The sequence below is a fragment of the Myripristis murdjan genome, chromosome 9 (genome assembly GCF_902150065.1).
Source record: "Myripristis murdjan chromosome 9, fMyrMur1.1, whole genome shotgun sequence".
NCBI classification, from domain to species: domain Eukaryota; kingdom Metazoa; phylum Chordata; class Actinopteri; order Holocentriformes; family Holocentridae; genus Myripristis; species Myripristis murdjan.
The window spans coordinates 32275046-32299528 of NC_043988.1; the positions used below are offsets into that span (position 1 = coordinate 32275046).

The 24483-nt window shown below is 41.5% G+C and overlaps 1 protein-coding gene across 2 annotated transcripts in view; it reads left to right on the top strand.

The window, feature by feature from the left end:
• wdfy3 (WD repeat and FYVE domain containing 3) overlaps window positions 1-24483 on the top strand; it is a 150144-nt gene that overhangs the window by 30473 nt on the left and 95188 nt on the right. For both annotated transcript variants that reach the window (XM_030059309.1, XM_030059311.1), the window contains exons 4-11: window positions 1307-1416; window positions 9348-9566; window positions 9910-10102; window positions 11560-11746; window positions 12220-12386; window positions 18295-18774; window positions 19751-19861; window positions 22962-23155. In XM_030059309.1, coding sequence (XP_029915169.1) covers window positions 1307-1416; window positions 9348-9566; window positions 9910-10102; window positions 11560-11746; window positions 12220-12386; window positions 18295-18774; window positions 19751-19861; window positions 22962-23155 — 1661 coding nt within the window. The remainder of the gene's footprint in view (window positions 1-1306; window positions 1417-9347; window positions 9567-9909; window positions 10103-11559; window positions 11747-12219; window positions 12387-18294; window positions 18775-19750; window positions 19862-22961; window positions 23156-24483) is intronic.

Genomic DNA, 24483 nt, shown 5'->3' on the forward strand with positions numbered 1-24483 from the left:
AACACTTTTGTAGCAATGTAGACTCTGATACCTTTGGATTAACACTAAAGGGACGCAGATGAGCCTTGTCTGTAAAGATAAAGTGCCTTGGTTGTGTTTCGGGAGTGGAAATCTAGAAAAGAAGAGAGAGAAGAAAGAGAATTGGCAATCAAGATTGGAAATTACCACCACACACGAACCAGGTGATAGTAAATGTTTGCCTCTGTCTGGTAAATTTGTTTGTTCCACCTGTCAGTTTGTTGCATTCAGGTAATTTGCCATCATGTGGGTATATATTCAGGGGGTAAAATAATGAAAAAGGCTGGGGGAAAAAATACAGCCTAGCATTACCATATTTTTCCTGACAAAACTGCATTAAGGCAAGTATATATATATATATATATATATATATATATATATATATATATTTTTTTTTTTTTTTTTTTAGTAATAATGATTTAAATATGTGTTGAACCTTTTGGTATTAGGATATCAGTTGTCAAATTACAATAAAAAAGACTTAAGTGAGTTGAGCAGTGAAAAACCTGACCTAATTAGTTAAAACAGAAATTGATCATGTTTTCCTTTGGGACATAAATCGCAGCCTGAAAATGTTAAATGCTGTTTTGTTACACATTTACCTCAAAAAGTTACAGCTCCTGTAATTTAGGCATTGGCTAATTTTGATAGTATTTCAATGAATCGTTCAGTCCTAATACTCAGTTCTTAATGGTAATACTAATACTTGAAGTAATTTAAAAAATACTAGTGACATCTTATATTTGCGTTTTGTGATAATTCTGTATCGTGGGGTTTCTGATTTCCCATGAAGAGCTGCTGTGGCGCTTGGATGGAAATGTCAATTTCCTGCCTGGCTGATAATGTTGGAGGGGCTCATCCTGTCACTGGAGACTTTAGTTCTACATCCTCCTGATGGCAGTCATACATTTATTCATGCTTGAATTACACACACGCACACACACACACACACACACACACACACACTCTCAGGCACAGAACCAAGAAACTGCCTGTTTTGTCCATGAACTTTAGAACATGAAGGCAACCTATGAATGTTGGCTGGTTACCTGCTGAAGTGGCTGGTAAACATTACAGACTTACCAGCTACAACTTCCCACCCTGACACACACCAGACACACATACATGCAGAGATACACACACACTTACCCCAAGCTCATTCATACGGTCTGTAACCGCACATTGTGTTTGCCCCAACACTCTGCCTGTCACAATGAGCTGTCGTTTTTCATCTGCTGATGTGTGTGTGTGTGTGTGTGTGTGTGTGTGTGTTCATTTGCTCCTGCAGAGGCAGCCAGTCGAGCCATAGTGCAGTTCCTGGAGGTGAACCAGAGTGAGGAGGCGAGTCGCGGCTGGATGCTGCTCACCACCATCAACTTACTGGCCTCTTCTGGACAGGTTGGTAGCACTGCACCGAGGCTGTGGCTTTGTGTGTGTGTGTGTATGTGTGTGTGTGTCCTCCATATATGCCCAAACTGTATGCTGGTGTGTGAGATTGTCTAACTGTAGAGGTCTTCTATCCTGGATGTGATGCGGCACTTCTTGAGCTGGGATGGGCCCAAATTATATTGACTCTAATTGGCTTGGGTCCTATTTTGTTGCCACAAATCTTGGGTCTGTGTGTCAAAATGTGAGTTATCCAAATAGATCCAGGCAGATGTGCAATCAACTGTTTGTAGCTTTATTTTTATTAACCTGCTTTCATGGCAGTCTGGGTGGATTTTGCTGCATGTTGCATCATGGGCAGCCCAAGGGAATGGTGACAAGAAGGCTAACGAATAGCTAGGTTAAAAAAAAAAAAGCCAGGTAATGGCAGGAGCACATTACACTACCAGATGTTGCAGGACATTTCACACTGGCAGAGCTAACGAATCCCATCTTGCATCAAGATAGTGCACACACTTTGGGATGAGACAACCACATACGTTTGCACATTACAAGACGATATGAGACTGCAGGGTTCAGATTGGGCTGGACTTCAAATGGAAGTTGATGAGGTGTTGAAGTGTTAGAGGTCTGGCCTCGTGAAAGTAGAGCCCACAAGTCAGAAAACCAAATGGGTCACTAGCAAAGCTGTTTGTATGTTAACGGCAATGAAGACATTATTGAAAGAAGAGGACTACTATGGTTTTAAGTGCATACATGGTTAGTTCAGTCAGTTTGAGTAAGAGAGAAGGGTTTTTTTATAATAAAAGTTACAATCATGCTCCCTTTATTTGTCTGCTTGTCTGTCTGCTTTGCAGTAAACAGAGTGACGACATATCCTGCTGCACTTTATTTGACCAGTCTGACAATTCACCTTGTTTTACCCTCAAGCTACAAGAACAAATCAAACTAACTTTTTTAAAAGATTTTTATGCACATCTCTGCTTTGTGAGACAGTTGCAGTTTAGAGATAGGAAAGACGGAATTGAACCTGGGTCGCTGCGATAAGAACTAGCCTTAATGGGACATGCTCTACTAACTGAGCCAATTTGGCTCCCTCCAAAAAATATTAGACATTACGGTTGGGACAATACGCTTATCTCCTGATTTGATACTATGGCCATACTTTGGTGCCCATCTGATATGTATTGCGATTCTTAAATATTGTGATTGTGTAAGTATTGCAATTGAGATTTATTGCAATTTTTGTTTTTTAAATTGTTCTCTAGATTGTGGATGTAAAGTTTTATGATTCCTTAGGTTGTCTAGTTTCATATGATGCCAATATCTTTACTTAAATAGATTCAGTAATTAAAAAAAAAAATGTTTGAAAATGATCTGGAGTTCCCAGACAGTTCTGGACTGCATCTTTACAGCAAAACATGATGTGCTGATCTTTTCATATTATGCAAACAATGGCACTCGTGATATCATGTGATGTAACCTGTCATGAGACCAGTGGGTTTTTTTGTTTGTTTTTTTTAATGATACATTGTTAAGTTAAAGGTGGAGTCAGTGATTGTTTATATTTGAAATCAACAGCCAGATTCTCCGCCCGTCTTGCTTGTGCTGCCTCCTTTCCTCTCATCTCCCCTCCTCCTCCCCTTCCCCCTGACCTGTGTGCCAGCACGAACGCCCCCTGTTGCCGATTGGCTGGAATAGCGTTGTGTGGCCCAATCCGAGCCACTGTCTTTGTTTTCCATTTGCAGAGCTACAGCTGTGTACGAACGCCGGGTGTTTTTTTTCAGCACACACGCAGAAAGGACAGCTAGTGGTTAATTTCATATATCAACTTTCTCCAGAACCCGTGACTCCACCTTTAATTGTTAACCCAGAACAACTAACTTTCGCCCACCATTGTAGCACGGTGTAGTGCTCCACTGCGCTCAAGACAAAAACGGTGCATATCAGCAGAAATACGTCAACTACTGTCAGTAATGGGTCTGAACACCTTTTGGTTGAAACATCGATCTTCTTTATTACACCACAATAAAACCTTTTGAACACATTTAATGCCTCTATTGTCCTTTATGTGTATCGGCCCATTACTGACAGTAATTCACCTCCCATTCATGAACCGCCATTTGTTTGTACAGCATAGTCCATGTCCGAGTGAGTCCAGGTCTGTGTTGCCACAAATCCAGGCAAATTAACTCCAGGCTGTTTGTGTTGGGGTATGACTTCTTGGACGCCCAAACTGATATACTAACTTGGTGCCAAACAGTTTGTGCCTTCTGGTTATATCTTAAATGTAGCTGTAAAGAAAAAATAGGGGAAAATATGCCATAAAAGAAGAGAATTTTCAGTCTACCATCTCTCTTTGACCCATTTGCATCTCCCCTCTTTGATCTGTCAGCAGAAAATAGCTCCAGCCTCTGTAAGGGAGAGAGAGAGAGAGAGAGAGAGAGACTTCAGTACAAGTACAAATTCCCACCTGACCCATTGCAAGCCTTCTCTCCCAAACAGTCATTTGTTAAACCTGGTGCTCTGCACCGGCTGAAGAACCAGATCCAGTCTCTGTTCGATCTAAAACTGCAGCCTGATGCCGGTTTTCTCGGCTAGTCTTAATTTTCATCTCTGTTTTCTTTGTTCTCACAGTCATGAATGGCATTTTGGGTGTCAGTGAAAGCCTGTAGTCACGTCCACCAATCAGAAGTAATCTACCATTAGCGTCAAGTCCGTAGTCAGCTCCGCCAATCAGAAATAAAGTATTAAAACAAGGGTTAATCCTGGCTTAGCTTGCTTGGTACAAGCTGGAACAAACGATTAGATAATTTAGACGAGACACTGAAGTGTATTGTCAAACATGTACATTAAACACTACACACAACGTGAGTAAGTTCTTTCTTGGATTTCAGTATTTATTTATGTATGTCGGATCCTGCCGCTACACTCACAAATATTCTCTCGCCATGCCGAAACTCAGCTTCAAAGACCTGCCAACCTCCGGGTCCTCTGGTTTAAACCACACAGGACTGCCGGGTCAGACGTTAAGCTCTTGTTTTTCTCTCAGTATGCATTCGTCTAATGTGGCGCGGAGACCAATTGTTTTCTGATCTTGGCCTGGATTCCTCTGGAGGTCTTGAGGGGGAGTGAAGCTGTCAGACGGCCGGCCGGCTGCCTCTCCTGCTCCGCTGCACATCAGAAATTCACTGTTGTCAAGTCCAACATGCTTCTCTTTGCTCATCAGCAAATTTTTATTTGGAAAAAAAAAAAAACTTCTTTCCTGTCACCCACACACACACACACACACACACACACACACACACAAATGTAGCCAGTGCAGAAGTCCCACTCCTTACTGCATGCTTACTCAACTCCCACTGCACTTTGAGTTCATCCCAAGGAGAACATAACTGAAAAAAATGTTTTGTTCTCTTTCTAGCAGTTGGAAGTTGAACAGAATACCCCCGTGCATATTCCAGTAGGGACGCACAATATTGGATTTTTTGCTGTTATCTGATGTGTCGATATTTTCCAAGTCTTTTGGCAGATTGCCGATACCGATACATGCGCATATTTTTTCCATCTAATTGCAGAGAACATCAAGTCTCCCCTGTAGTGGAATTAAAATATTAATATGGCTGCTGTTATCGTGATGGCCCACTGACAGGTGGAGACATGAAATACAGTGCTTTTCAAAATGTATAGATTTACTGGGCAAAATCAGAAAAGTAGGTTATGTAAAATATTTATTTTCATGTAACATTTTCTTTCAAACAAACCTGTAAGACTGATTCTACTTAAATATACAAGAGCCACAACCAGGGCAAACTGAACCCGTTTCACAGATCGGCATGTCACATCAGCAGATTTTTTCATTTTGGGCCAATACTGTTATTTCATTGTAAAGCTGATATTGACCTATACTGATGACGTGCCAATATTATCGTGCGTCCCTATATTCCTGTGAGAGACACTAAGGTTTCTGTTTAAACAAAACCATACACACATACAAACACGCAGTTACAGTATAAACTCTGCAGAGCTTCCAGTGTCGGGGAATAAAATTTAATTCAAAACTCCGATGTTCTACCATCCTCCTTTTTTTCCTCTTCATATGTTTCTTTATAGTGTTAATCTGACAGATCCGTGTTCTTTTTAATCTCGTCTGAATCTTGGGTGCTAAGTGCTCATTGTTGTCTTGTTGCAGCACTTCACTTTCAGAGATCACCTGTCAATCAAACAGCGTCTTGGATTTTCTGTCGATGGAGTTTGACTGTCTCTTTTTTTTCATCTGTTCAGTCATAGTGGTTGTCACTGCTCCTGCTAACAACCCAGTTCCTTTTCTTTTTATCCCAAACAAATCAGAAATCTAAAATGCTGCACTTCCTATATACCAGAAGATTTTTCTCAGGAAAGATCTACCACACACTGTTTAGTGTAACAGATGTAGACTTTTTCATGAACTGGATGTCAGCGTTAATTTTGACAGCCAGTTTTTGATTTAGTTTCAGTGGTTTTAGCCAGTGAAAACAAAGTTTTAGTCCAATTCTATTGAATCATTTTTGACATTTTTTTTCTCTGCAGTTTCCTAATTAAATTATTTGTTGGTGACCTTTATACATAAACAGCTCTGCATTCCCTATTATAGCTCCTTGTAAATCAGTGAAGCCTTTGTCAAAAAAAAGTTTGCCCATTTTCCCCCAACAAAGGTGGACTGTGACACAAGACATAGTTGCACAGACACTTGCAATGTCTAATGGCATTTTTGTCTTGTTTTTATTTGCTGACGAAAATGTCTTAATGTCATATCATATATTGCCATAATTGTTGCCATCAGAGGTTCATTTTTATTTATCCTGCAACCTTTTCATCATGGAACAAACAAATACACAGTTTTAGTCAGCAAAATTAGCACCTCTTGATGTAAGTTGATTCACTCTTGGGTTGCATTACTTGCTAATTTAGAGGAGCAAAAGGACAATTATTTTTAAGAGAATGTTGTCATGTAATGTGGCCAAAACTCAGCAATTACAGGGACTTTTTGCATATCTGCAGGTTAAGCAGCAGTTTTAACAGCAGAATAGGAGCTTGAAGGTTTGAAAGGTCTTATTTTAATGTTTGATGGCCGTTGCGCATTGTGCCCTTACGTCATTCTGATATAAATATAGTTTGCTATCTGTCTGCTTTATTTCTACATGAGTTTCATACTACCAAAAAAACTGACAGGTAAAACACAATTACTTTGCTGTCAAGTAACCTAGGTCCTCTGTGTGTGTGTGTGTGTGTGTGTGTGTGTGTGTGTGTCAGTGAGAGACAGTGGTAATGGATTTGTATTCCCTTGCTCTGGTGTCTCACACAGCTAAACAAAGGGCTCTCCTGGCAGCTGGCCTGCCTTCTACCTGACGTCACCTCCTTCGCTCTCTCTCTCTCTCGCTCTCTCTCTCTCTCTAACTTTCTTTCTCCTTAAATCTCTCTCTCTCTCCCTCCGTCTCTCTTCCACTCTCAGATGATAAAATGCCAAAATTTTGTTTGTAGCTCTGTCTCTCTGCACCCTGTCTGTCTCCTTTTTTATGGGATGCCCTTCATGCTTGATGTTCCCAGTGCGCTTGTCTCTCTCTGTCTTTCACACACACACGCACGCGCACACACACACACACACACACACACACACACACACACACACACACACATACACACACAAACCACAAACATGCACACCCTTTCTCGGAACATCTGAGTCTTTGGGTCCCCTTTTGTAAGTTTTTTTTTCTTTTTCTCTTTTGTCTTTTCTCTCCTTAATCACCCCCTCGCCCCCCAAAGCCCCACCTCTCTCTCTCTCTCTCTCTCTCTCTCTCTCTCTCTCTCTCTCCCTCTTTCTCTCTTTGTCCCCCCCTCTGTCTTTCTCCACCCCTCCTCTCAGTCTGGTCATTTAAAATGCCTCTCCTTCCTGTCTGGCTTTCTCTCTAATTGGCTGTCCCCAGTAACCTTGACCTGAGAACTACAGCAGGGGCCAATACGTCAGTCACCATCCCCTACACACACACACACACACACACACATTCTTCCTGCCTCCATGCCTCAGTTTGCCTAAAGCACAGCATTTGCAGTACTATGAATGCATCATCAAGCCTTCCAACACAATACTGATTTACATCAGCTGTACACTTTTACTTTAGATCCACTTTTTAACACGTTTTTCATGCATGCATAATAAAATTACACAAGGACAAACAATACATTGTGTCCCAAGTAGGGCTGGGCCATATGGACATAATCAAACATGACAATATTTTTGGCCAAATACTTCAATATCGATTTTGTGACAACATTATGGGGATGACTATTTGGTGCTTTCACAAAATATTTACAAAATGAGATTTTTGATAAATAATCATCAGCAATGCCGGTGAAGGCAAATAATAGAACAGCTGGAACATTCTTTTAAGTTCAGAAAACATCACCATATTGTGATGCAGCCTTTAAAACTAGGAAAAGACAACATTTCTGCCATATCACAATATTACGATATCCAAAGTCCCAGATGTTATCTAGTCTCATATCATGATATCAATAAATTAATGATATATTGCCCAGCCCTACATCCAAGAGTGCATCGTCATTGTTCAAAGCAAAAAAAAAAACAAAACAGAACACTGCAATATCATTGGCACCACAAGAAGGTTTACTACAGACAAATATGTATAGACTGTGGACCTCTCCATAGGCTGTTGTCTGGATGATTAGCATAAACTGTATACAAAAATCCACTACACTACTCTTTAGACCTGTGCATGCCACTCACTTCTCTATAGATTATAGAGCAACTTTACATGTATATATTTCTCTGTAGACTATAGACTGTGAAGCACATTATAGACCTGAATCAACTGTTGATTTCCTATAGACTGTGGTTTGTATTCCTACATCAACTATAGACTTCATTATAGACTGGTGACCTACATTAATTATAGGCCATATCACGGACTGCAGACTGTAATTCACTGTAGACCTCCTCAAAGTCTTTTGCCTGTATCACTCATATACTGTTCTGTAGACTACAGACTTTATATCTAAATCCACTATGGACTACATCAACTAAAGACTGTCCTCTTGTTTTCTCTCCCTTCCCCCACTTCTTTTCTCCATCGATCAGCTGGGTGACTTTGTATGTGTTTCTGCGTGTGTGTGTGTGTGTGTGTGTGTGTGTGTGTATGCAGTGTTCTATTCTTAATGGTTCAATCTTGTGAGACAGAATGAGCAAGGTAATTTGTGTGATTTTCGTGTTTGTGCGTGTGTGTGTGTGTGAGAGAGAGAGAGAGAGAGGGAGAGAGAGAGAGAGAGAGTGACTGATTGTGTAGGAGGCAGCGTTTGATTATCTGAATCACTCGCATCAGTGAGCACAAACCCCATCTCATTCTCCAGTTTTCTGCCTGCCATGATGCACACACATATATGATGGTCCTTTGGTCTTTTTGTGGTGTACACACACAACACACACACACACACACGTCTAACAGCCTCATACACAGACGCTTTGTCCTTTGTTTCTCACATATAAGCAACCACCAAGCATACACACAAAGATGCTCCTTTTCCCTACATTAAAAAAAAAACCATGTCAGCATGACCTGAAATAGATTTTTACGTGCAGTAAACATTTTAATCTTTATTAGTCCAGGGTAAGTTGCCTGAGTGCACTCTTTTTCAGCAGCACTTTGCCTCAAATTAATACACTGCGCTGTGCACATTCATAAAAGGGAACAACCTGAATATAACCACTTTTTTTTTTGCTAATGAACAGTTCCGTTTTGGGTTATTGCCTTCTCGTGTATGAAAGCAGTACTTAAGGCTCTGTAGTCCTTCTTGAGTTCCTTCTTGAGTTCCTTTGTCCAATTTATATCTGCTTTGTAAATGTCTGACCATGGTGCTGTCTTCCCTGTTCTCTCCTTCCCTATTAGAAAACGGTGGACTGCATGACGACCATGTCGGTGCCCTCCACACTGGTCAAATGCCTCTACCTGTTCTTTGACCTGCCACACATGGCCGAGGCACCAGCGGGGCCCACCCCACCACCACCACCGCCACCCACCCAGGAGAAAACCCCAGGCCAGGGCCACACTCAGCCAGAGCTGCCTCTGGCTGACCGCAGAGCGCTGCTGCAGAAGGTTTTTGTCCAGGTATGGCCCTAAAAAAAGAGTTAATTCAGGCAGCCACAATGTGAAAAACTCTGATGCACTCGTATAGAAATGATGCTGATGCAGATATCAGATAACGGCAAAATAACCTAATGATGTAATGGTTGGTTTTTCCCCAGTGCTGAAGAAATAATATGACTACCACTACTTCGACCATTATTACCACTAGTTCATTAATGGAACACTAAACCAAAGTTTACAAATTGCAACAGAAAGACAGAAACAATGAGTAGTGAAATATATAGAAAAATAAGCATCCTGGGTGTAGTGGAAAAGGAGTTGGTTTCTTGTCCTAATCTGGCTTGTCTCTTGCAAACCCATCCAGATCTTGGTGAAGCTGTGCAGTTTTGTCTCTCCTGCTGAGGAGCTCGCCCAGAAGGACGACCTGCAGCTGCTGTTCAGTGCCATCACCTCCTGGTGCCCCCCTCACAACCTTCCCTGGAGGAGGAGCGCTGGGGAGGTGCTCACCACCATCTCCCGCCACGGCCTCAGCGTCAACGTGGTCAAATACATACACGGTATGTAGATATATGTGTAGTGTGGGGTTGTTAATGCGATCAAATCAGGTGTTTAGAGTTGTGTAATTTCACTGGTATTGGTATCTACAAAATTTCTGGTACTGTGGCATCCCTGCAAGATCAGTTTGTCAAGCCCATGTCTGGAGGTTGCCAGAGACACATTTGGCTTCATGAAAAACAGATTGTAAATGCAATGTCATCCACATATAGGAGCTATAGATTTTGATCCAACAAGGAACGACAGGCAAATCCAACAGCTGTCTGGCAGCTTTGATAATAATATACTCAACAAAAGCAGATGGGGAATGGGGCAGGGGGTGGTTGCCATTTATCAGAGATGTATTTGACTCCCTCTGTAGCAGATCTAGACATAGTTACACAACACATATGTTAATGCCAGGTGTAAAGAGGCTAGAAACGATCAGTAAAGCCCTGTGTGCATCAAGAATCTCTTTGCTAGTAAGCCTGATGTGGTACTTGGAGGAAGCGTTGGTTGTGACTCCTGCAGGGTGGATCCACGGGTAAATCTGGTATAAGTATGATCCACCTCGCAGCACTTACTTTAGTAATATCTAAACTTTGGAAAGTGCTTATTCTTTTTGTTACCTTCCACTTGCATGGGCTGTTGTGGGAGGTAGAGGGCATTGGTAGGAAAAAGCTGATGTGTTGGAGAAATGGTTCAAAAAGGAACAGAAGAAACAGAGCAGAGAAAAATCAAGAACAGAGCAAGAGAAAGAACAGAGAAACAGAAGGATCCAGCTCACTCTGTAGTTACTTGCAAGAAAGCATGTTATTCAGCAAATGGCAAATGATGTTTTGGTCCTAACAATTTTTAACCTGATGAAGTTTTAACCTGATACAGTGTTTTTTGTAAGTAAGTGAACAGTATGTGGGAGTTTTCCATTTCTCCAGGTAGAGAGCATTGCAAATGATATACTTCTCAGTGAACTGAAAGTATGCTGAATTTACTAGGGAGCACAAAGGACTTGCAGAAGGTCCTAGTCTGTCACAAATAGACATATGTTTGCCACACATTTAGACTTCTGCATAGAGACTGACATGAAGTTCCCTCCTTCACATCGAGAGAAAATGAGATTGCCTTGTATCAGAGCTCCTTAACATTGTCCAACTAAGCCAATTACATTTTTTTTCTTTCTGTAAACCTGTGTTCACTGAAGGACCAGAGCCGGTACTAGATAAAAGGCATATTTTCTCACGAGCAAGACAGTATTAAATTCAGTAGTCCAATTCTCAGCATGCAGGTTGATGTGACATAGAGTGACAAAGAATGCAAGAGAGAACAGTTCACTCTCGCTCCTCTACTTGAACAAATTCCTTTTAACCTCATTTCCATACATCCTGTCTCACATCACTTCACCAAATTCCTTATTCACCCCCCCACCCTCCTCCCCTCTCCATCCCCCGACCATGCCTCTTACCCTCCTTACCACCTCCAGAGAAGGAATGCCTAGCCACGTGTGTCCAGAACATGCAACAATCTGACGATCTGTCGCCGCTGGAGATCGTGGAGATGTTCGCCGGCCTCTCTTGCTTCCTCAAGGACTCCAGCGACGTGTCACAGACCCTGCTGGACGATTTCCGCATGTGCCAGGGCTACACCTTCCTGTGCGACCTCATGCTCAGGTAAAGGAAAGATCTTTTTGTGCACAGTTCATCACCTTCCTAATACATATTTACTGGTTGACCAGATATTTGGACCAGAAAATAGGACAAGCAATTACAAAGAGGTTGTGTTCTTTACTTAGTTAGCTGACAAGGGATGTGGTTAGCAGAGGACGAAAGCGCCAACCGTGAACAGATAATGATAATAATAATGATATGAGACGGAAACTGATGCAGCAGCAACTATTCATATTTAATTCATGCCTCTGGCAATAGATTCAACTCATTGACCATTCTTATTAAATTTGCCCTATCGTCCGACCTTACTGTACCCTCACGTTCCCCAAACAGACTGACCATCCATGCCAAAATAATGTTGTACACTGTACTATAAAGCCATTTAGGAAAAAGCATGCACCTAATTGTATAAGTTGCTCTAAAAATACAATGAACCCCCTCCTATTACCACCCCAATCCCCTCTTTCTATTTGCAGACTAGAACAAGCGAAGGAAGAGGAATCCAAAGACGCCCTGAAGGACCTGGTCAACCTGGTCACCTGTCTGACAACCTATGGCGTCACGGACCTCAAACCTGCCGGCCTGACCACCGGAGCACCGTTCCTGCTGCCTGGCTTCGTCCTCCCACAGCCCTCTGGGAAAGGTGGGTCCCTAGCAAGAAACCGGTGGCAGTTGTTGTCCACCAGCCACCGGTGACTTGTTCATCTCAAAATTCTCCAGCCACTTTCACTGTTATACAGCTAGCTAGATTTTTAAGATTGAATAAAAATATGAGAGTTTTCTTTAACACTTGCTGTCATAATGAGTGGATATATGTGAGTGTTGATCCATGGGCTTAAACTAGATGGTGGCAGTTTGTCTGCTGGTCCAGTATGTCAAATTTTGAGGTAAATCCCCTGTCCAGCTGTGAGTTGTGCAGCGACAAGCCCTGAATTAAGCGGTCCCGGTGTGGTTTGGAAATTCAACAGTGTGCCAGTTTTTTCATGGTTTCATTGGTCTATAACTGCTGCTGTACATTCTAAGTGCATTTTATTAGTTTTTATTACTCTTGGGTGAAGACAGACTCACCAGAATTTCTCAGGAAGCTGCAGACGGTAGCTTTCCTCATGTCTTGTTTATGTGAGGGTAAAATGCAAACGTTGTGAGAACTATGCTTTTCCAGACACACAAGCAAAATCCATTCACTGCAGGGACTCTTTGTTAATTCTGACGTGTCATCACTGACAATTTAATATATACGTGGATCCTCAAACATAGTCCTAAAAAGTAATTTTTGTTTCCTACGAGGATCCTGTATACTGTTTTTCAGCACCATTTTGCTTCATATTAAAACCATTAAAACCTGTAGATTCACACCTTGGCGTTGCCCTGTAAAACTGCAGTGTGCAACTTTGTTAATGTGAAGGATGGCGGTGCTCAGTTAAACTTCTGTTTCATAGGAAATGGTTAAAAAAAACAAACAAACAGCCACATAAAAACATCCTTTTGAGATGAAGTATTCAAGGTCACTTGGACGGTAAATATTGAGGGGCAGGAAAGCCTATTTTCGTCAGCTACTTCCTTGAGGTTTTCTGGAGCCTGTCCAGGATTTGAACCTGCAGTCTTCTGATCACATGCCTGCTTCTCCATTCTCCAGAATTGGTTTGCCTTAAACCGTGAAACAAGAGGGGAATTATTTCTGTAAAAGTCTTCATGTATACCCCAGCTGTTGTATCTCCCCCTCCGATCTTAATCCCTGAAATGACTTTGAAGCTTCGCTGATCCCAGTAAGCTTAACCTGTTGACAGACACCATGGCAACTCCTCTGCTTGTCATGCTGCTGGAGGTTTAATGCCGGAAGCCTTCTGCATACAAATAGCTTCTTCTGAGCCCAAGGATGGTCTACTGCTTCAGGCCCTCAGCTCTGGACCTGCATGCTGGCCTAGCCATGAATTCAACCTGAACCTTCTCTAATGCATTTCCCACTCAGCTTTCCTACTGTCTGTCCCAAAAAAGGAAAAGTTAACACTCTCTATGACAAACATATTTATCCACCATCACAAGGGCACTTAAAATACCTTATGATCATGCTTAATTAGGCAATAACATATGAAAGAGTGTCCTTGCGACCTTGTTGACACCAGTGTCAGTAACACGATACAACCGCAAACGGATTTACTAGATCATTGTGGATGAAGTAAGCATGATGTCACCCGATGGTTTGGTTTCCGGCTGGTCATTTTGAATCCACAAGTTTGTGTTTATAATCGCTGCCATCATGTCTTTTCTTTGGAGCCAGAACTGCCAGAGGTTGCAAGGAGTTTGGTTGTGGTCCCATTGCCCTGCATGGAGATGGCAGTCGTTTCGAGTTGAGAAAAAAACAACCTCAAGAGTGTTATTGTTTTTGTTCAACATTTACAACATTTTTTTGCTATGAAACTTGAAACAAACAGACAAGTTTTTGTTTGTAATTTGACCATTTTAATTGAATTGAAACATTATTATGGCTTGCTAGTATTAAAAAAAAAATGTTCCTGTTGGGAGACAGTCAACAATCTTTGCAAGACTAAATAAAACATAACCAAGGTAGACAGAGTCTTACCGTTTGAGGTCAGGTGTAAAGGTACAAGTTCAGACATGGCAAGTACTCACAGAACACCTCTTGTCTGATACAAAAATATGAAATAAATGTATAAGAACACAGCACTCATGAAACGTGGATATTACTGACAATTAATCAAAATACATCTTACTCATTATTATAAAAAAAAAAAAAAATAGCAGAGATTTCCAGTGCTCTAGTATGTGGTTATTTGAGAAATTTCATGCTCTGCCCGTTACAACATTATCATTTTACCTGCAGAGAACAGTAAACATTTGGAATTCCTAAGTTTATTTTGTATGCATTTGAAGGCATGACATGTTCTTTAATACAAACAATGATGATTTCTGATAGCGCATCAATCATCGTACTAAACCATGAGCATTGTAATACTTTGTCGTGCGTTTGTTGCGTCAAGTGACTGATATTGAAATACCGGCTCCTATAATGCATTTACAACCCTTTCAGACAAACTGGCAAAATACATAATTAGTCATAAACATTCAAGTGATGTTTATACTTGAAATTTATTTATATCTACAATATTTCATGGGTGCTGTCAAGATTTATTGGTAGGCAGTATATGTTCTTAAGCGTGGTAATAAGATTTTATGTGAACGTCACAGTTGCAGTACATATGAGAGGCTTGTAATGTGCAGTAGATATGTTAACTTCACAAGTGTTGACTAAAACCTGAGTATAATGGACTTTCCGCTCTCATCTAGAAAAACATGGCTATTGTGCTGCTTCTTGCAATACGTATATATATATTTTAAGATACATCACACACACACACACACACACACACACACACACACACACACACACACACACACACAGTGACCCAGTGTGATAGCTTTTCAGGATATCTTGTTTTATAACTAATGAACTATTTAATCAAAATACTGTTTTTAACCAAAGCAATTTCCAAACATAATTGTCCTTCTATTAATTCTGAATTGCCCTTTTTAGGCTTCATTTTGGCTATGTTAGCTGTGATTAAGCTTTGGTAGCACCAGATAATTGGAATAGGAAAGCATAAATGAACAGATTTTACTGATAGCCTGTCAGACACTAAAATCCAAGGGATAACATGTAAAAGTGAAAATGCTTACTTCCTCTATGGTCCCGAGATACTAAAGCACGAAACATAAAGAAGGCGTTCAACAGAGAAAACTAAACAATACAATCCTGAAATCCAAAAACGCACCACCACAATTTAAGAAATAACACATAAAAAGACAAACTCCCATATCAAAACCTGCCTAACAAACCTGATGATATGTTTCCATGTGACAGATTTTAACACTTCTGGTAGCGGCTCAGGGTGCCTTGAGCTCAGCTTGTCACCTGTGATCGCCAGGCATTGTGAAATACTGTTACCTGCTCACTGCTAAGGACGCACACACACACAAACACACACACGCACACACATGCAGACAAACACACAAAAGTGGTACACCGCTGTCAGCCCTCTAACCTTATATGCCATGACAGTCACACACTTACACGGTGGAGCTCTGCCACTTGTTTTGCCACATGCACGTGCACACACACACACACACACACACACACACACACACACACACACACACACACACACACACACACACACACACACACAAACACACACACACAAACACGTGCACAGACACACACACACGCTTGCATGCTTTTATTTACCCGCCTAATGACAGCTCCAGCTGTGTGCAGAGTCATTACCAGAAGCCATCATGGTGTGAGGGCTCACTTACATGCCTAATTAGACTGCCACATTCACTAAACTGCTGTGTGTGCCTTTGTGTGTGTGATGAGATATTTGGTTGTCAATTTGCTTGTGTGAGTGTTCCCGCTTGCGTGTGTACTTTTACTTGTGATTTTATGCATGTGCATTCACCTCGTGTTTATACAGCCACTCATCCCGAAAATGGAGGTCAGAGCAGCCGTGCATGTAGTGGGCAGAGTGGATGGATAACATCCATCTTACTCTGTCTCTCTCTGTCCATCCGTAGACTGAGGATATGTCATCCATTATGCTAAATATATTGATTCACAACCTTTTTGGCTTGTGACCGACACAAATGAAGCAGAGCCTTCTTGTCAAACCCAATTCTAGACATAAACGTGCTGACTTGTGAACTTTGACATACAGTTGTGAATTTTATTTTCCCCTTTGAAGCTTTTTTCCCCTTGATTCTGCAGGAAGCACAGACTGCAAGTATTCATTATTTCACTAGAAAAGCGTATGCACCAAGAACGATGTTGAAAACAAGTTAATAAGAAAGGATTGATCATTCCAAACAAACCGGTCATTATTGCAAAATAGATGGGGAGTGATATCATCTGTGAAACAGCTGTCTTATGTACAACTTTCATTATGGGAAACAGAGGTCTTATTCAGTATTGGAAATAACACAGCTTGGGATGCTTTCACTGGTAAAGTTGATGACCCTCACTCAGGAAAAATATGTTCATCTCTTATTTATTTTTCAACATGATGTACACAATATGATAAGCATATCATGTAGATCAGGTAGAAAAATAAATATTTTACAGGTACAGGTCATATTGAACTTCACTGGAGTTCATTGTGTTACAGAGAAACACTAAGTTGTGCTCAAACAGCTTCCTCTAAAAGCAAAGACTATTTATTGACTTATTTGTAGATATTCTATGTGGCTTTTTATGTTACATAATTCATCTCACAACTCCCTAGACCGGTTGGACCACTGGAGGTACCTAATACTGCCCCAATAAGGCAAACAATAGCAACTTTTTTTTGGTTTAAAGGTCAAAGGCCATAATTGGATAGGCTATATAGATTTTGTTTCAGCAAACCTGATACCTACAAATGCTGTTCAACAATATAAAGTCCACCTGGGTTCCAGAAATCCTTTTTGCAGAAGATCATGGAAGTGACTTGTCTCAGTTTCTCTTCTTCCGCAGTTTCTGCTATGTGGCTTGATAGGGAAGAACGCCTTCCATCCCCTTCAAGGCATTTTAGTGCCATCTCACCTGTCATCAGTAATGGTCTGTGAGATCTGCTTTCACTTCAGTTTTCAGGCCAAGGAAGCTTTTCTTCTGCAGTGCTGGAGTCAGGCCAGCACATTCATATGTACAGTATGTCCGAGTCTGGGAAATGTAAATGTGTTGTCAGCCTTCTCTGTCTTGGGTTCCCATACTTAATGATATGTCTAATTACAATAAATTCTTAAAACCATAGAGAAATACACCAAAAGACTATAAACACTGGTATTAAATAATTACCATGTAGTGAAGTTCCCAAAAGCTGAATGCTGGCAAATTGTGGCTGTGGTAGGAAAGTTTGTCTAGGATCCCCTTTGTAAGTTAACCAGCTATCATTTAGATTTCTCAGGATTTATTGTATTCTTCTCAAAAAATCATTGGTTGGTTAAATAGTGGAAACATCTGATCAGTTTTGGGATGCAGTGCCATTGTGGTTGGTGGATAAGACCATTATTACAGAGCAGGAGCTGTGATTTTGTTTTGAGGTATATCCACTTATTTTATGATCAAGACTGATTCTTGTTAACTGGAAAATTATTTTGCCTTGTCCAGGGTATTTTTTCCTTCCTCAGTTACAAATGTCATGATTTATCATAGCTGATTATCTTACAGTATATATCACATGTCGCAGAATTGCCTTTATCGTGATACCATCGCTATAATGGCTAAAACATTGTTATAGTATTGTACTGCCAGTTACCCCGTGGTTCCCATCCCTACTAATAATGTTGTTATGTGTTCTAATTTCTATAATTCTCATTCACATGTACAGATAGTGGTTATTGGCTATATTATATAAAACAAAAGTTCTTTCTTTTTGCTGATGACACAATCATTTTCTCCACAGGGATCATCTAAAATACAAATATAAATATAAATGTCAGTCACTGTACCAATACACTTGAATAATTAATTGATGTTTATTTCACGTCCTCTCATCCAGGTCACACGGTGCGTAATATCCAGGCCTTCTCGGTGCTCCAGAACGCCTTCCTACGGGCCAAAACAAGCCGACTGGCCTGTATGCTGCTGGACGCTGTCGGCAACGTGTACGCCGCTGAGCCGGCCAACTACTTCATTTTGGAGTCACAACACACGCTGTCGCAGTTCGCCGAGCGCGTGGCCAAGCTCCCCGAGGCGCAGGCCAAATATTTTGAGCTCCTGGAGTTTGTCGTCTTCAGTCTCAACTACGTGCCGTGCAAGGAGCTGTTCAGCGTCAGCATGCTGCTCAAGTCGAGCACGTCGCACGCCTGCAGCATCACGGCCGTGCGAACGCTGCTGAAGCTGGCTCGGCACGACCCGGTGTTCAGCGACGTGCTGCGGGAGGTCGGCCTGCTGGAGGTGCTGGTCAACCTGCTGCACAAGTACGCTGCCTTGCTCAAGGACCCGGCCACACAGCAGCAACCACATAACAACGACCAAGGTAAGTAGCTGGCCTGGTTTGATTTGTCTTGGTTTGTCATGGTTATTTTCTGCTCTGGTGCTTTGTTGAATATAAGCAGGGCTGACTGTTACAAGGCTCCGGAGTTAATCATGCATTCTTGAGTTTCTTGGGAACACTCGGGCTGTGATCAAGGCCACCTTACTCAAGTTCAAATCAGTTCCAAGATCAGCCCCAGTTTGAGTTTGAGTCAAGGTCAGAGCAAAGGGAGTCAAGATGGAGTCAAGACAGAAGAAACTGAAAATGGAGCCACTGAGACCAAAACAAGACATAAAAAAGTAAAATGCATTACTTTCCAAATGTGAAATTAATGTCTTACTAATCAATGTGTAGGAATTTTGAAGCCCATTACATGCACAAGTTGAAATCCCTGATGGGTTTTAGTCTGGTGGAAAAAAATAAACCAGACTAAAGCAAAATAACCCATTTTTATTTTTCTACATGGCTAAAAAATAAGTAAAGTCAACATCTGAGAGTAACTAAGAGCAAGACAAATCATAGCTAAAATAGACATAAGCCTCAGTCCAAAAAAAGTAGTATCAAGACTGGACTTGAGTACTGCAGCCCTGAGTTTATTCAACCTCCTAAATTTTTAGCACATCCATATACCCTCGTGCTAAAGCTTTATGAGTTTCACTCCAAGGAAAATGTTGATGATGTACTAAAAATTCATTGCCTCTTTTTTCTCTTTCCATTACTTCGTCTGTATCTCTTTCTTCCTTTGCCTCACTTCCTCCTGCCCAATCCTGCTTCCTCTGTCCCTCCCTCTCCGCCGCCTTTCCTTCTTGTCGTTTTAATATTTCACTTCACCTGTCCCCCTCCATGTTCTGTCCTTGTCTATTTTGCTCTCTGTCTTCCTTCCCTCGCTGTCTGGCTGGCTGTTTACCCTGGTTTGTCCCGGTCCTTCTCTCTATCTGTCATGCTGCCCCGCCCCCCGTCCTCATCTGTCTCCTCCCAGCTGACTGTAAGAACAACACAGTGGCCGAGGAGCAGAAGCAGTTGGCCTGGCTGGTGATGGAGACACTCACTGTGCTCCTACAGGGCTCAAACACCACCAACACCAATGCAGGTAAGCACACAGACCTATACATGCTTACAGTTGCACAAACACGCATATACATGAGCATGTATGTACGAAGGTAGCGCCGGCTCCTTAAAAAGTATGGAAAAATCTTTAATCATCTATGGTATTACAGTGTTTTTCCAGCTGTAACAAGACTTTTTTTTTCACTGTGTGAAGGCAGTTTTCTTTGTATGGCATGCCCACTCATTATTTATACAATTAGATTAATCCAGAACAGGGTTACTAGTACAATATGCATCGTGTCTGCTCTGCTAAACACAGTTGGACTTCATATCCCTGAACAATTAACTTCTTGTTGCCCTTTTTCTTATCCTGTCCATTTATAATTTGAGAACTTTAATTAGTTATTTTTAAGCTGAAATAGGCTGAATTTGACAGCTTTTCCCCTTTATTTCACAATTAGGCTTTATGCAGTGTTTATTTTCTGAAATTTAATTCCTATTAACTTTAAAACAGTATTAAAAAGCCTTTTGTTTGACTTAATGAAAGCTGCGGACACTCTGCATTGCTACACTTGTGTGAACCTTCCACTGAGTAAATCCTCTCCTAAACCTCCATCAATAAACCTGAAACTCCCCACTGCAGGCCATACCCAAACAACCCAAGCCAACACAAACCAACCCCAAAGCTGCTCAGACCAAACCAAACCAAACAAAACCAAATACCTACCTGTGCGAATTAAGATTAACAAAATGCCAACGCCATGTTAAGGAACATAATGAAGACATCAGTGAGTCTACACATGATGATTTGTAAAAAAAGAGAAATCAGAAGAAAGACAGAACAGCAACAACTACAATGGAAATGCATAACTAGTAGCCAATGTGAGTAAACATATTTAAACCTATAATACATTAACAACAAAATCCAATGAAACACGTGAGGTGAGGTCTCACAGGTTTGCCCTTCAGTTGTGGCAAACAGAAACATATTCTGCTGCCGTTAAAGCTGCGTCAGTAATCTCTCCCCAAATGAAGGGAAGTTTACCCTCTTTTGTGCACTGAAGGATTTCTGGGCACATAGCACTAAAGATAGCACAGATAGCTCTCCCGCTCTCTCTCTCTTTCCCTCGTCTTTCATCCCTCTCTCTCTTTTGCTTACTCTCTCTCCCTGTCTACTTCTTTTCCCCTGCCTCTCGATGAAAGAGGAAACTGTGCATATTCACCAGGGACTGTCAGGCTGTGGTTTCCTTTCAAATTATATGTGTGTGCCTGTGTGCCTGTGTGTGTCTGTGTGTGTGTGTGTGTGTGTGTGTGTGTATGAGAGAAGTGGAGACAAAATGAGATAAATTGAGAATTAAGTCTCCAGCAGGATGGTGCAGGTAATTGTCTTTTACACCAGAAGATCATCCTGTTGAAGTGTCCTTGAGCAAGACACCGAATCCCTGCCAGCTCCAGCGGCTGATCTGTAGCTGACATCTGACCTCCCTGTGCAGGGAGGAGCAGCAGAGAAGAAAGGAACTCCTCCTGCTGGGAGCAATAATATTACATTACATTACATTAACCCTCAAACCTCCCTCTCCCAGTGTAGCAGAAAGCGCCGAGTCACCCACTGCCTGCATCCCCGCCCCCGTGTTTGTGTTTGTGTGTGTGTGTGTGAGAGAGAGAGAGTGTGTGTGTGTGTGTGTGTTTGCCAGTCGGCTCCTCTCAGTCAGCTGTAGAAATGTGATGAGTCACAAAGCGAACCAGCAGTGTGCAAGCTGACAGCTCAGCGCCCCCTTCCACCTTGATAATGACTGGTCGCTGTGGTCATAAAAAAAAAGTAAAGAGTGTGTGTGTGTGTGTGTGTGTGTGTGTGTGTGTGTGTGCGTGTGTGTGCGTGCGCATCTGTGCATGATATTTGTGAGTCCATTACAGGAATTTAGTTGGCACTCTTTATCCAGAGTGACCTACAATGTGTACAACAGTAGAACAAGCTTATATCCATCACTACCAAGAAACTAAGATCTTTTGATGTTAAAGGTGACATTCTCATGCCCTTTTACCATTCTTTCATCGAGAGTGTACTCCCTTTTTCATCCACCTGCTGGTTCCACTCCGTTAGCCTGCAGAATCGGACCCGTTTGATCAGCATCACAAAAATCTGCTCCAAAATCATCAGACATCCTGTCAGAGCTCTGTTCTCTCTGTGTGACCAGCAAACTACCAAAATCGCTCACAGGATTTTACAGGACCCTCAACGTGTTCTGTATCCTGCCTTTGAAGCTGTCTGGCTTTTGAACTCTGACCCCTCCCTGACCCATCCCAACCCCTCCCAGTCCCCCTAATCACTGACCCCCCTCCCTCCCTCCATGGTCACCTCTAACTTATTGCACTGTGCACTTTATCAGTGACTAAGTACTTGGGACTCAATAGTCTACATTTGCACTTTAAGAGAACTGCGCATTTTATAATGCACCTGCAACTTGCCATTTGTTTTTTGTTTCGTCTTTTATGTGTTGTCTATGTCTTTGATGTGCGCTACTCCTGTGCCTTTTAAATTGCCCCTAGGGGATAAATAAAGTGGTTTGAATTGAATTGAATTGACCAGTACAAGAATGCCATAATAAAGAACACCAGGGTCAGAACCACAGTGCCTTGATGATAAGTTTAAAATGCTGGCGTGTAGCTAATGGTCTCATCTTGATCAGTTAAAATAAGATTAGAATAAGCAACAAATTAAGCCTATTTTATGAAACTATAATTGAAAACAATACCCTCAAACCGCAGACCCTCAATAATAATAAAAAGTCCCAAGATCATGTTATAAGGGAAAAAATGGAGAAAAGGGCCTCATAGAGAGGGATCTACTTCGATCAGGAGTGTAGTGGGTGGTGAGAGTGGACAAATGTTCATTTGTGGGATTAAATGTTCATATAATACAAGTAAACAAACACTTGAATTACTCAGTGCCTTACCAAAAACCATAAACACAATAGTGAACACATTGAAGGAAAGTGGTTCTACAATAAAACCCAAAGAAAAAAAACAAGATTAAATACTAAGTGGAATTTTAGGTTAAGTGGATGTTTGGTCACAATTATTCGATAAAAGTCCAATTTCTGTCTCTGTCTACCTCCTGCCCCCGCCCCGCCTCACCTATCCAGGCCTGTTCAGGGAGTTTGGCGGCGCCCGCTGCGTCCACAACATCGTGAAGTACCGTCAGTGTCGGGAACACGCCCTGCTGATCATCCAGCAGCTCGTCCTGTCGCCCAGCGGGGACGACGACATGGGCACCCTGCTGGGCCTCATGCACTCTGCCCCCTCCACCGAACTGCAGCTCAAGACCGACATACTGCGGGTAAGGGGGGGGGGGGGCAGGACAACAACCAGTCATCAACACATACGCACACACACAGTCATTGTTTTTCATTTTTCCACTCATTTTCTTTGTCTCAGTATGATCTCCTGTCGTTTATGCCCCTTTATATGCTGCAATTTAATATATTTAGTTTATTTTCCTTTTAGATTACTCTACTGAATATTTTGTGGTGTTGAAGATGTTTGTTGTGTCTTTTTTAAAGGACCATAGCAGTGATTTTGAATGTTTGGCCCATTTACTACCCACATTTTACATGTCAACAAACCATTTTCCAGATTATGTGGGGGTACTAAAGACTTTGCAACAAATAATCAAAATTCCTTGATTTTCAACTTAAAATGGAAAAGATGAGCAGAATTACTGGTATAGTCCTTTAACACCCCACATTTGATTATTGATATCATTTATATTAGCATGTGTATTGTTTTTCGCTCCCCACAGTAATTTTATAACTTCATATTTTCTATGGTTTCAGACCGTCTGTCATCTCATATACTGTGTTGGTGTTATACTTAAGAATAATCCTGATGTAGCATAGCTGAAATGAGCTGAGTAAGATGACTATCAGCACAAGTTATATTCAGCACTGACCAAAAATCATATAAATTCAAATTCAAATCCAGTCGGTTTGAAAAAGTCTTTTTTCAGTTGAAACAGTGTAGATAGCCTTTGTACAGTAATTGCTTCAAGCTAGGAGCACTGTGGGTGAGACATGCATAAAGGCATACACACACACACTCACTCACTCACACACACACACACACAAGCAGATAGCAACTGATCTTTCGCACATAATTGCATTTTCAAATTTCCTCTCCCTCAGACTAGGTAATTCTCATGCCTTCTTAAGGCTGTAGCTGGACTAATCCATAAGAATTTTGCTCCTATTTCTCTAATCAGGGATTTTAATTATCACCCGCCAAAAAGCCCAGAGGCTGTAAAGAGCTCGGAGATATATCAAATCCAGCTTCAAAATCCAGTTTAGGCGTAAATTACTGTTCTTGTAATTAGATTTTTCTCTCCTCGTCATTGGGGATTTGCGGATAGTTGACAAAAATGTTCTGCTGACTCACAAACAGCAAAATTAATCTAATTAGCATGGGACCAGCTCCTGTATAGATGTCATGGCACATGGTTGTGTCAAAGGTCATTTGTGTAGATCCAACAGAGCAATGAACCCTGCAGGACAAGAAACCCAGCTTGGCTTTATTTGCAGGAAATAGTAGCCGGTACACATCCCAAAATTTATCAGCCACCTTCACAATGTTAGATTTCTTAACAACAGGACCTCCAGATGATGTTTTTTT